General features: G+C 50.1%; 2 protein-coding genes across 11 annotated transcripts in view; one reads left to right on the top strand and one right to left on the bottom strand.

Moving 5' to 3' along the window:
• Positions 1 to 8,087, top strand: part of EGFL7 (EGF like domain multiple 7) — a 29,820-nt gene extending 21,733 nt beyond the window's left edge. For 7 of the 10 annotated variants that reach the window (XM_073314770.1, XM_073314773.1, XM_073314772.1 and 4 more), the window contains 4 exons: positions 1,352 to 1,531; positions 4,398 to 4,498; positions 4,883 to 5,045; positions 7,729 to 8,087. In XM_073314770.1, coding sequence (XP_073170871.1) covers positions 1,352 to 1,531; positions 4,398 to 4,498; positions 4,883 to 5,045; positions 7,729 to 7,751 — 467 coding nt within the window. In that variant the 3' untranslated portion in view covers positions 7,752 to 8,087. The remainder of the gene's footprint in view (positions 1 to 1,351; positions 1,532 to 4,397; positions 4,499 to 4,882; positions 5,046 to 7,728) is intronic. The other 3 variants (XM_073314777.1, XM_073314778.1, XM_073314779.1) reach the window with 3 other exon arrangements.
• Positions 8,088 to 10,186: 2,099 nt separating this feature from the next.
• Positions 10,187 to 13,034, bottom strand: part of AGPAT2 (1-acylglycerol-3-phosphate O-acyltransferase 2) — a 28,989-nt gene continuing 26,141 nt past the window's right edge. Inside the window, exon 6 of the mRNA XM_073314781.1 lies at positions 10,187 to 12,996. Within this exon, the coding sequence (XP_073170882.1) occupies positions 12,830 to 12,996 (167 nt within the window). The 3' untranslated portion in view covers positions 10,187 to 12,829. The remainder of the gene's footprint in view (positions 12,997 to 13,034) is intronic.

Genomic DNA, 13,034 nt, shown 5'->3' with positions numbered 1-13,034 from the left:
GGGCTTCATGGTACACACCTGGAGCAGGCACAGGCCTGCCCAGCCCCAGCCCAGGAATTCAGTCCTGTCGCAGCCTTTCCATGGGCACCGCTCGGGCAAGCTGTGTGCCAGGCCATGTCTCATGTGGGTGGGAGTCGCTCAGCCTTAGCAGAGACCCACCAGAATCGTGAGCTAGTCCCACAATTGCTGCGAATCGGCCTGGCTCCGGGGACGGCAAGGGAGCGCTGCTGAGTTACACCTCCGGAGGCCTGCAAGGTGTTGCTGCCGTTCTAGGTACAGCGCAGCTCAATAAAATCTATTCGTGGTGCAGGCAGTGATTTTGCAGCCCACTCCGCAGTGGAGCTGGGTCTCCTCTCGCTTACCACAGTGTAACGCAGGAGTAACTGTGGATTCAAATGGTGTAAAAACCCGTCCCAGGCTAAATCAGAGGCCCAGTAAGTCCAGTTCATGGTAGGAGGCAGAGGCCTGACAGGTGTAAATCAGCTCTCTTGAAGCCGGTGAAGCGGCACGAACGTCCCCCAGCTGAGGATCTGGCGCATTTGTAAGTCCAAAGCATGTGTGTGGAGTAGGCACGACTCACTGGCAGGCTGTAGTGACAGCTTGGAGCCCAGCTCAAGAGATTTTCCTGGTGCCTAGAACAGACTTGCTCAGGCACGTGGGGGGAGCTGTCATGTTCATTTCACTTTGTGGGCACGGCTTTAATAACTGCCCCTGTGTGAGGCAAGGCTGTTGGGCTTCACACACATGCACGTGAAAGGCTAATAGCACCTCACCAGGGATGGCCTGGTGCGTAGCCAGAGCCAGCGGTGAACAGTGCTCACCCGATCGGGGGGAAGTGGGATCCAGCTCCAGAATTAGGGAGCGTTCAGATCAGGGGCTTTGTTTTTGCCCTTTTTAGACGTACTGGGCCTGATGCGTCACGGGGCTACTCCCGTTTTACCTGGTGCAGCATCAGTGGCGTAAAAATGGGAGTAACACAGTGGCGAATTAGGGCCATGAAATTTAGCTCCTGCTAGAAGAGAGACCCGAGCTGGCTGCATTGATAGCAAAAGAGATTCTTTACTGGGGCAGCCTGGGTATGGACAGACCCTGGGAGGTGCTCTCTAACTAATCCAGCCTGCTGTCACCGCACAGGTCTCCCCAACTTGTAGCCTGGATGAAGCCGTCTCACAAGGGATGGCTGACTGCTCTCAAGTCTTAGCTGTCCCCTGTACGCTCTTTGTGAGGGGCCCATGTCTTGTTTGGTGGTGTCAATCTGCCGCGCTCTGTGCTCACCCTGTCTTCACAAGGGCTGCTTCCTGATGGCCTGCGCTCACCCGAGCCCCTGTGAATTTAACCTCTGTACTTTCAGATGTGGATGAATGCGCTGGCCCGCACCACGGCTGCAGCCAGCATTGTGTCAACACGCGTGGGAGCTATGGCTGTGCCTGTCAGGCTGGGCACAGGCTCTCTGCCGATGGGAAATCATGCCATGCTTCGGCACCGCCCACTGAGACAGAGGCCTCTGCCTTCCCCGCCCTCAATCGATCAGGTAACAGCCACCCCTGCGTGGGCTGGAGCTAGTCCCTGGGCATTTTACTGCTTGGCTGGATGTTAATTGCATAGCCTTAACCAAAGGGTGTGAGGCAGCGGGGGTCTCTAGGAGCTAGAGCAGGGGTCTGGAAGCTAGGCTTCCTGGGTTCGAGGCTGACCTGTGACCTGGGCCAGTCGCCGGCCCACTCCGTGCCTCGGCCGTAAAATGGGGCTAATGGCTCGCGGTGAGGTTTAACCGAGTACTGGGCGAGACCGCCCCCTCGCTGGTGGGACTTCGGTCTGGCCAGTAGCTGGCTTCCAAAGCCCCTGAGACGCCATGATCAGCGTGGAGACAATGGGGTCAGCGCACCGTCACCTTTTCTCTGCGCGTGACTCCAGCGCCACGAGGACGGGAGTGGCGGCGACGCTGGTGCCGGCCCATTATTACTTTTGGTACGCGCTGTGACACTTCAAACTCGTACCGTGAGTAATAATGCGCTGCGGCCAGCACTGGCGACAGACGGGAGCAGCGCGGGGCGGAAGGGCTGCGCCGGCCCGTGTGGTCGTGGACGTGATCCCCCGGGGCCTGCCCTCTCGGCTTTCTCCTCTCCAGAGCTACCGGGGCAGGGCACCTTTCCGCCTTTGGGGCAATCGTGGCCGTCTCCTCCTGCATCACTGCAGCACGTTTAGCAGCACGGCTCAGGTTTGGTCACGATTATTTTTGGTAAACGTGACGCACGGGTCACGGGCAGCAAACAAAAATTCACGGGACCCTGTGAGCTGTCTGTGACGTTCGGGCTGGGTGGTGGGGAGGAACGAGAGCTGGAGTCCCGGAGGGATGGGAGGGACGGACCATCTGAACCCTACTGCCTCTGGGGGAAGGTGGGCGCACAGCCCTGGATCCAGCGGCTGCAACCATGGGGTGGGGAGTAGGCATAGGGGATGGGGCGCACAGCCCCGGCTCTGGAGCTGGGGGGCAGGGGCACACAGTCCCAGATCCAGCTGCAGGCGCACAGCCTCAGCCACAGGGGGGGAGGGGGCGCAACAGCCCTGGGAAGCCAAGAGGGGGGCGCATGGCCCCGGCCCCCCAGTGGAAGCTGGAGGATGGGGCACATGGCCCCAACCGCAGCCCCCGGAGGAAGCCCCAGGGCAGGGGCAGGGGAGCGCACGGTCCGGGTTCCAGCTGCAGGGCAGGGGCGCTGAAGCCAAAGAGGTCATGGAGGTCCGGTAAAGTCATGGAATCTGTGACTGCCGTGACCTCCGCAACTGAGGTCTTCTTTGTCAATAATTCTGTCGTGGTACAAGGGGCACAGTTCCACCCACGGCCCCAGCTTTATCGCTAGTCCTATGCAGGAGGCAGAGGGCTGAACGGGATAGAGTCCCACCCTCTTGAGCAAATTCTTTGCTACCCCAGCTGCCCAGCCCTGAGGACAGCAGCAGCGTGGCGGACAGTGCTCGAGGAAGGGTGCAGGTGCCCTTTTACTCTTCACACTGGGTAGATACAGCCCCACTGAAGTCAATGAAGCTGGGCTGGCTCGCCTCTGCTGTGGATCCAACCCATGTTGCTGTCGTCCAAGCCCATGGAAGGGTAGGACAGACCATGCATACACCACAGCCCAGCCTAGCAACACCTGCGCCGTTCAGCAGACCATCAGTGGCTATTTGTTTGGGCTTTGCGGACGGGGAGCAGGCTCCAGCGAGCTCATTAAGTGAAAGCAAGGCCCTGCTCAATCACGTATGCACAAGGACAATTGCTAGCACGGGGCAATGGGGCATCCCATTGCTAATTGTACCTTGCTGCAGCCCACTGTTGTGGGCCGGGCGTCAGACCCTTCCTGCTTTGCCAGAGGAGTGCAGCTTTAGGGCCCTGTGGATCCCAGACCCCAAACTGCCTTTTGAAAAGCTGCCAAAGCCAAGGAATGAAAATGAATCACTTTCTAAATATCGTTGGCACCTGAGCCTCTCTAAGGAAAAGTGTCAGAGGCTGACGGCCTTCTCTTAATTAATATCCTTTGGCCCTGGAGTAACCTCCTGTGTTTCCACCCAATTAGTTACAGCCAGGCAATAATTCTAAACATTCATCTCTTTCCTGTTCAGAACAAAGGTAATCCCACCCCCTCCCCGAATCACACACACATTTTGGACCCATGCTTTGCTACCCTGTGAGGGGGAAAAAGATGAACTGATCTCAGCCTGAAGAACCAAGGCTGGTTGTAGTTTGTGGGGTAATGTGCCCATCAGGATTAGGGTCAGAGGCTGGGGCTTGGACAGCTTTCTGTGTTTCAATGCCTTGTGATTTGCTACAGTGCAAAGAACCACGTTCTTCAGTAAGAACCAGCCCTCCTCGGGGGCTCAACTGAGGGCAGTTGTGTGTTTTCAATCAGGCACTGGTGTCCTGGCTGGTCATTACTGCACAAACCGCTTGCCAAAGTTCCTGGATTAGCTGCTGGTAAACTCGGCGGGGATGTCTAGCTTGTACGTAGATTGATAGGGGGGAAGCCGGAACTGTCGCTTGTTTTCATTCCTGCAGCTGGTCAATGAACAGCGAAGGGAGCATCCTGGTCTCAACAAGCATGTCAGAGGGTGGCATTTGGGGTGGCAGAGCACAGCCAGCTCATTCCCTCAGTCCGGCAAACCTCCGGGTTAACCCTTCGGCTGCTGCTCCGCCTAGGGTTGCCAGTGGCACCTGTCCAGGTTTTCCCAGGATGGCTGGGAAATCCGTCAGGGGTCTCAGTCCACACTGCCAACTCTGCCCATTTAGGGGCTCCTGGGTTTTTTGTGCCTCAGAGGTGGCCGCCCTTGCTCTACCATCACAGCCCGAATTTGAGGAGGACAGTTCACTCTGAGGGATTTTATTAATTCCTGTGGTGTTTTGCTCATGGCAGGCGCCTCCAGTGAAATGAAGGAAGAAATGCAAACCCTCAGGAGCCGGGTGGAAGTGCTGGAGCAGGTGAGCTCCCGTCAGCGAGCGCGGACAGAGACGCAGGTGCTCGTACTTCAGCCTTTTTTTGATGCACTTGTAATTCACAGTCAGAAGATTTGTCTCCAGCGCGTCATTGCACAGCTGTTCACATCCAGAATTTTTGCCCTTCAACGGCTCTATTTTTAATTTCGCCACCTAATCTAGTCTTGTCTTCTGGTATTAGCATTCCCAGCTGCGTCGCCCACCGCTTGCAGTGAACACTGTAACAACTCTCCCCGCCAGGAGCCCTCTTAGCACTAGTCAACTACCCCAACCCTCGGCTCTGCCAGCCCTGGAGATGGCCGCGCTGGCCGTATCAGCTGTTGGCAGGTCACGCTGGGTGGGTCTGATAGTGTAACAGAGAGGGATGAAAACTAACAGCTCCTCTCTTTTTCTCGCTCTCAAAAGAAACTCCAGTTACTCTTGGCTCCATTCCATAACCTCATGCCATCAGCAGCGGATGATGTCAGCACCGACCCCATCAGCCAGCTGTTCTACGCCCTGCGGCAGCTGGATAGAATTGAGTCCCTGAGTGAGCAGATCTCTTTCCTGGAGGAGCGACTGGAGACGTGTAAGTAGCAAGGGTAGTTTGGCAGTGCTCAGCAAGGAGAAGGCCCTTGGTTCTGGTTATTGCTAGAGATTGCACCGGTGAGTTCTCTTCTCCCCCTGCACCTATTACAGTGACACTGTAAGGCAGACAGGGTCCTGCTGCTGAGTTCTAATCGCTGGGTAGCGCTTCACCTCCTCAGCCTATGAGAAGCCCTTGTTTTTAAAGAGTAATCACCACCTGCGTTTTGGTAGAACGCTCTGGGAATGTCGCTCTAGACAATCTAGACAAGCTCACTTCAAAAAGCCACATCACTAACTTGAGGGGAGCAGGTGCAGCAGCGGCATGCTCTGATTTACCCCTTAGGAATGCACCCCAAAAATGGGCCATTTAAAGTACAAATGCCAGACTGCTTCCCTCTTGTAAAGCAGATCTAAGAAGTAGAATGGCAGACATAGCCCGCATGTGCAGACCAACTGGAGCGGTTATGTCTATGCCACAGTTAATCTACTTCCATGCCAACTCCAAACCCATCAGCTTGTAATTAATAAAAGATGGTTACAAACAGGCACAGTTTCATTTCAAAGCTGTTTGTGCGGGTGCTGAACCCGATCCATTAGTGCAGCATCCAAAGATGACAAACAGCTGCATGGAGATCACATGTTTTTGCGTGGTGGCAAGGATACATATTATCTCAGCTCGTTTTTATGCCACTGCTGTTCAGGGGCCATAAGCATCTACATCAGAAACTGCCTCAGATTCTAGGGTTTGTGGGTGCAGTGTCAGAACTCACTCCTTAGTGAAACACAATACAAAAGTTAACAGTCCAAGTAAGTTTGGTGAGTACAGAACTAGTTCAGATCATGAGTACAGGGAACACTGGGGGAAGTTGCTCCTAAAATTCTACAAATTTTTTTTCTGCAGTGCAGCAAATCAGTGCTGTTTAGAACAGGCAAGTTCTACACAACTTTGAACAAAAGCATTTGATGAAAACCTTCGCTTCTGAAAAAGTAGAACGAGCTGAATAATGACCAGGCATGGGGCTTAATTTCCCACCACCATGTTCATGTCAGCTGTAGTTATCCAGCTAGTACGTGGGTCATGGAAATTAACAGCAAGCTTTATGTTGATACTTATTTCACCATGCAGCCTTGTATAGGTTTGGTGTTTTCACACAGCTGCATTAATTTCAGTGTACAGAGCCCACAGTTGAGCACTGCTGCTTGGGATAGTATAATGTTTTATTCCCCATTACAATTTTAGTGTGTTTTGTTTTAGTATGTAATTTGCCAGCCGTTTACAACTTTTGCATTTGAAAGCCTTGTTTTCCATTAAATGCTTTTGATCAAACTTGCGGAGAAACCCAATCATTTGTCCACTCAGGAATTGGTGCTCAGCAACAATACAGCTTAATTCCTGATTAGTTACTCTGCCTCTAAATGGTGGAGGAAGTCCTACAATATACCTAGTTCCCATAGAGTTGCTTGTGTGTGTGTAAAAACACAGGCCCTACAAGACAAAGTCAATTTCCAGCTGGTTCCTATTATAAAGGGGCAAAACTTTTTCTGTTATTTGCTTTAAAAAAAACACCAACAAACCACCTAGGACCTTCCCTGAAATCTGGGACTTGATCAGCTGTGCTGGTCAAAAGTTACCTCCTTATATGTTTGTGGGAAAATGTCAAGAGTTACTGCTCTGTAGTGACATTTTTTGAAATAGGCTCACTCAGTCTTTTAAGTACACATTCTTATCACCAGCACGACCCTGGAATGTGGTGCTGTAAACTGGAATATTGACACATGACCTTGTGATGTTGCTTACAGTTCACACCTGTCACTAATTTGTGCCAGGTCACATCCTGCCAGCTGGATGTTTTTGCCCTTTGAAAACAAGAATGTTGAAAAATTAAGATGGAAACTAAGACCCATCACACTCAATTAAAGCATATTGATAGTGCAGAACCTGCCCCTGAACAGGGCTTAGGAAGGTAGCTGGAATTCCCTTCCTTCCATCCTCATCAGGACTCCAGGTTTTTAAGAAGTGGTGTCCGCAGGCTTCATTCGCAGGCACAGCTTTTCTTCCCCACTGTTCTATGTACGGGGTACTTGGCTGGCTGCATGGGCAGCAATCAGCAGCCACAAATAGAAAAATGCAGCTGTTCTTGGTTTAGAATGAGGCCTGTTGTAGCTTAGTGACCCTACAGCACTGAGATAAGAGTGACTTTTGGATCCCCTAACTTTACTGTGTCCTGAAAAATCTGAGCCCCCTAGGGAGTGGAATAGATGTGTTAAATGGTGAAATGCTTTGTGGATAAAAGACCAAATAACAAGGCCCTTAAAATCCTCTAGCTTCAACTAACATTGTGTGGTTTGGAAGCGTTATTTTGCTATGGTTTAATAGTTTAGCATTTGATGTTACTAGACGGTTGGGTTTAAATTCATTCCCAGACTGACTGTGTAAGGGTTCTACCCATAAATGCCTAGGACCTTCCCTGAAATCTGGGACTTGATCAGCTGTGCTGGTCAAAAGTTACCCCCGTTACAAACACCCTCAGATTGGCTGAGCTTGTGAAGCTTTACACCCAATTTAAAACAAAGTCCAGTCACACCCAGGAAGTTATACTAAAACAAAATCAGTGTGTAGACCAGGCCCCAGCCCCATCACCGGCCCCTAGACTAACGCTAGCTCTGGAATTGTCTGGTTTCAGGTTCATGTAAGAACGAACGCTAATAACAAGAGAAGCAGTACTTCATTATGGGAGCAGAGTGAATTTGTAACCCTGGATTTCCTGTCTCAGCACCTCTTGACCCAGCCTGGCGAAAGAGGCCACGACGCCTTCAGGACGATGTGGGATGGAGGCATAAAGAGCTTATTTTGATACGAAGGGCCCTAGTGTGTTTTTCTAAGAATTGAGCTGCTTGGAGACTGATTTTAAATTGGATTTATTTTTTGCCCCTATGGCAAAGTTGTATGAGATGCTCAGGGTTATAACACTTTCTTCCAAGCGCTTGGCCAGCTGGCACAGCATCAGCCAGTGCCACACAAGACTTGCTAAAAGCAAAACCATTTGGTGCTTGATTTGTTTGTGACGGAGAGTGAGGTGAAATCCTGGGCCAACAATTAATTGTGTGGTACCGCAGCATGAGATGATCTGTGCAAGCCGCAGCTTGTTTAGCTTAGAAGTCTACGTTGTTAAGAGCCTATATAGCCAGACCTTGCTATTGCTAGTACCCAGGGGGAAAGTTTTGCCAAACCACACATTGCTTCACTGTTAGAGCAGCAGATAGAGATACAGGAGGGCTGGATTTTGCTCCTTGGCTTTTCCACCACCTCCTTTTTACACATACCTGAAATTCACACAGATTCAAAATGGACCAAGTCAAATCTGGTCACTAAAACCTGAGAGAACTAGTATATATTCTCCATTGGAAGTGCTAGAGGGCGTGGCAAGAGGAGAGAGATAATCACTTTGCTTCTTAAAAATTGGCATCATTTACACACTGAAGCCTGGCACACTTGCTTGCCTATGTGTCAAGATAACCAGCCAGTTTTGCTAGCTAAACCAGCCTTGGCTCAGACTGGAACTAGGAGTGGTAGAATAGTTGTATTTAAAGTAGGAACAGATGCACATTGCCAGGTTGCTGCGGGCAAAGCCTGCCGTGCTCATGCCTCTTCACATGGTTATCTTAAGGCTGCTGGAGGAAGGGTCCTAATGTTTCTAGAAAAGTAATGAGTCTTCTATGGTACAATGCTTTTCTACTTATAAACAGCTGGAGACTTGAGGTCTATTAGCCAAGCACTGTGTAGGGTGGTGCAGTTTTTGTATTAAAGTTATGGCCTGTACAGCTCTTGAGCACGGGCTTGTCATTGGTGGGTCAAGATGCTGAGCCATGAAGGAGGCCCAGTGGAAGCCAGTTATTCTACCCTAGGTCATGATTTCACTCATGGAAGCTTAAGGGCACAGTTACTACTGAAGCAGAGTCAGGCTGAGGAGGGTAGCAGCTTCCTTTCGCTTGGAGCCAAGGTGCAACTCGATTTAAATGCACACACCCAGGTAGGAAGCTGCAGGTAGAGAGGTCTGCATCTCTCCCCAGCTCCTGCCTCTGGAAGGGGGAACATCATCATGGTAACCATGGGGAAGGGTTGCAGTAGCATCTCTCTTCTTCACTGCCTGAAGGGGGCAATGGGATCCAGCAGGAAGTGGAGGGTACAAACAGCTGCCTAGGGAATATGACCAGCCCCTCCACACATACATAGGAGCATGGCTCCTAGAAGGCCTGAAGTTACTGGAACCCTTTAGTGTGGTCACCAGCTCTGCTTGAGCCTAGTGGAGGGCCTGCTGCTGGGAAATAGGGGAGCAGAAGGGAAGGGCTGGTAAGGAAGCTACTCAAGACCAGCTCATCTGTCCTTCTGGTGCTTTTATGGGGAGGAGAGGGTACTTACCTTTGGGTTAAGAGGAAGGGAGCCCAGGCTGTGTTCCCAGAGCCTCAGCCACACTTGGGTGAAAAGGATTGTATGCCAGGCAATACGCAGGCACCCAGTGCTCTGTAGCTATGTCCATACAGCATGTTACTATATAGCACATACAGAGCCCCACTCGTCTGCAGATACTAGATTTATATCCACAGATCTCTGCAGTTGTGGATGGCAGAGTGGATGCAAATCCAAAATTTGGATCTGTAGGGCTCCACACATTACCCTGTCTAAACAAGTCCTCCCTGCAAAGCTTGGACAAAAGCACTCCTTATGCAGGAGTCATTCAGTCCAGCTCATTAGTAGCAGGAAGCTCACTTGGCCAACCTCACCCAAGCTGTTCAGTGCTTGGTTGCGAGAACACTAAAGATTTTCTACAAAATTGGTAATGAGGGCAGGATCTCTGCAGTGATCCCTACGGCCATGCAATCTTTGACATGTATTGTGCCCAAACTAACAGCGATGCATTTGAGAGTGGAAGTGGCAGAACCTCCTACAGATTTGGTCCAGACACAGCTCTCTTCACCCACTACCTCACCACACTCACAGGGGGCAAAAGTGTGGGTAGCAACAGATTCTCAAATACCAAAGGGAAAACTGACAATATTGGGTACACTCCTCCACCTCCAGGAAAAGCTCCTCCAGGCAATAAGTTCAACCCAACCTGGGTTCGAATAAACCCCACACAAGACTTTCTATTTAAATAACTGCTTTATAAGAATGTACATTGATCAAACATACATTTAAACAACTAAAAGAATGGAACACGCTCAAGCTCTTTTCCCACCTCCGTCATAAACAGACAGACTTAGATTTATACATCTGATACAGAGTCATCATTGGCCAAAGAAAAATATCCACCCGTTATGACCTTACCATCCCAACTGCTCACTCCAGACCGGAGCCGCTGGGCAGGAGGGTATGAAATCTCCACAAGAACTTGGATGTTTGCTTCAACTACATAGCCATGTCGTCTGCCGTTCTTATGGAAGGGGAAAAGTGCTGCTTTGATTTCAGTACAGAACCAGTAAAAGAAGAAAACCCTCCTGCTTTTCAGTTCTGAAATCTGGATTGTACCAGATTGATGCTCCAATATTCATTTGTAAACACAGCTCTAGCTACAGCTTTGAGCCCTGTGGAGCTACCTACCCCCAGCATCCTCTATTTGGTTTCTCCCAGTTCTGCATTAGTGCTTTTTAAGCATTAGATTTGGTGTCCTTTATAGGAAGAAAAAACAGGAATTCAGTGATTGAGACAGCATCATCTCCACTGCCACCCACTGAGCAGGAGGCTTGGGGACGATACATTGCACAAGATTACTTTACAAGAAGAGATGCACTGCCTTTGTGGGAATGTTGCCTCAAGCTGACAAGGCCTCTCATCAAATCCCTGGGAGTTTTCATGGCTAAGGCCTGCTCCCCCAGAGACAATAAACATCTCTGCTGTTACTCCCTTTGAGACGGGCTCTACATTTCTACTGCTGGGTGAGGAGAGTCTGAAACTCAGTTTCCGGGAATCCCTCCAGCTACTGTTTCCCAGCTGGTAAATTCAGACCAAAGGAAACACTGGTTCAGGGCCATCATACCCCTCTCCCATCCAGCATATTTTACATCTCCAACACCATGGCTTTTGCAACTGACACGAACAGTCCTAGTAAGGCGAATGTTCCAAGACATGTTTGTATGGCAGGCACTGTCTTTTGGTCAATGCTTCAGACGTGCAATGTGTCGAACAGCAGAGGATAGCCCTTAGGAAGCAAGAGCAGCAACAAAGAATCTAGGTACAAAACCTAGATTAAAAACAATTTAAAAAAAAAAAAAACCAAAAAACAAACAAAAAAAAACACACATTTGAGCACTGAAAGTGTTGCAACAAATACCAAGGAAGTGCCAGATCTACCCTTCCCTCAGCCCATCATACCTGGCACTATGCTAAAAGCAAGCCATCAGGTGGAGTAAAAGACTAAATATTAAGTCAGGGATGCTGGCTGTAATGCAAAACAATGGGGATGAGCAGAGACGAGTCCCTGTCTCTTTGTGGGTTTCTCTCATCTTTTAGTTTAGTTCTTGGCATGTTCATGCATCACTTACAAACCCCAGGGATTTTGTTTAGAGATAGCATCCCCATAGAGGTTTGCTTTACGGCAGCCATCAGGCTAAGTGTTTGGATAAAACCTACTAAGACACTATACAGCAGGTTTGGTTGGGTTGGGTTTTTTAGGTCTCCACATTTCCCCCTCCTGCCCCACCCCTAAATAAGTCCACATGGAGCTTGTCCACTCAGTGGACATGGAAACTTGACTTCATTAAGGGACAGCATCAAGAGTAGCTGGCCCCATAAGGCACATCTGTCCTAGCCGAGCAGCGCCCAAAGGAAGCATGTGTAGAGGCCCACCTAAAGAAAGCCTTAGGCTGCAAGATTGCTAGAAGTACTGGTGGGGAATTCACTCTGTCTGGAGAGCAAATAAGGGACTGACATCTGTCTAAAGCTTGCCCCAGGACTTCTGGTAAGAGAATCCTGGACATTTCAGTTCCCTGCTATGTCCTAGGACTTGGCCATTCCATCAGGAAGCGGTGAGCGGTTGGTCTCCCATCTTTGTCTGAGCAGAATCACAGATGCTTAGTGGGTCTTTAAACAACAACCCAACCAGTTGATTCAGCAAAAACCAAATTGTGTCGGAGGCAAGAAAGAATGAAACTGAGTGCTGGGCAGAGACCTTAGAAGTTGAATTTCAGCTGTGAGCAAGACTTATCACTAGGGCATCAGTCTCTGCCCATAAGCACTGGGAATGTACTAGTGGAGTGCAGCCGCATGAAGAGCGCTGTCTGAATAACTGCTCCCACCCTCATCTCCTCAAGCACCAACAGCTAGGGACAGGATGAAAGCAAGTTTTAATCCTCGGGAGGCTGCAAAGATGTACCTAACATGGTCTTTGGCATCCAGTGGATTGGCTCTGGCAAGCGTCAGGCTTACAGCATCAATGCCAGGACCTTAACGTGGTGTTCTGCAACACCTACTGTCCAAGCTGCGTGGCCTGAGCTTGCAGAAGAGTTCAGAATGGTCACTGCACTGGGCATCAGGACAGGAGCGCTTCACTAGCACTTGTAGGGTGTTTGAGAAACTGAGTGCAGGATACACTTCCCCATGGGAGATAACGAACCCACAAAGAGATTCACCCAACAGTAGAACTGGCCCAACAAATGGTGTTTGTCAACTAAGGTTACCCTAAGTAGAGGCTTAGGATTTGTCCAAACCTGCTGCAAACGACGGGGAGAAACCCCTTGGATATTTTGGCAATTGAAACAAGTCCTTTCAGTCCCTGCTATTTGGGAATACTATTGTTGAGGGCCCTGCCCTGAGCCGTTCGCCTCATTTGCCATGCCAGACAGTCTGAAAAAGGTCTCCCTCATGGTGCAGTAGCATCTCTCCGTGAGGTCCGTGACATCCTCAGCCTTCAGGCCCTTGGTCTCAATTGGCTGGAGCACTTCAACCCGGATTTTACCTAGGAACAGGAGAAGGAACTTAAGTTCTGCATTTGGC

The sequence above is a fragment of the Lepidochelys kempii genome, chromosome 16, assembly GCF_965140265.1.
Source record: "Lepidochelys kempii isolate rLepKem1 chromosome 16, rLepKem1.hap2, whole genome shotgun sequence".
In the NCBI taxonomy this organism is placed as follows: domain Eukaryota; kingdom Metazoa; phylum Chordata; order Testudines; family Cheloniidae; genus Lepidochelys; species Lepidochelys kempii.
Note: the sequence above shows the minus strand (reverse complement) of the source record. Positions and strands in the feature narration are given on the sequence as shown.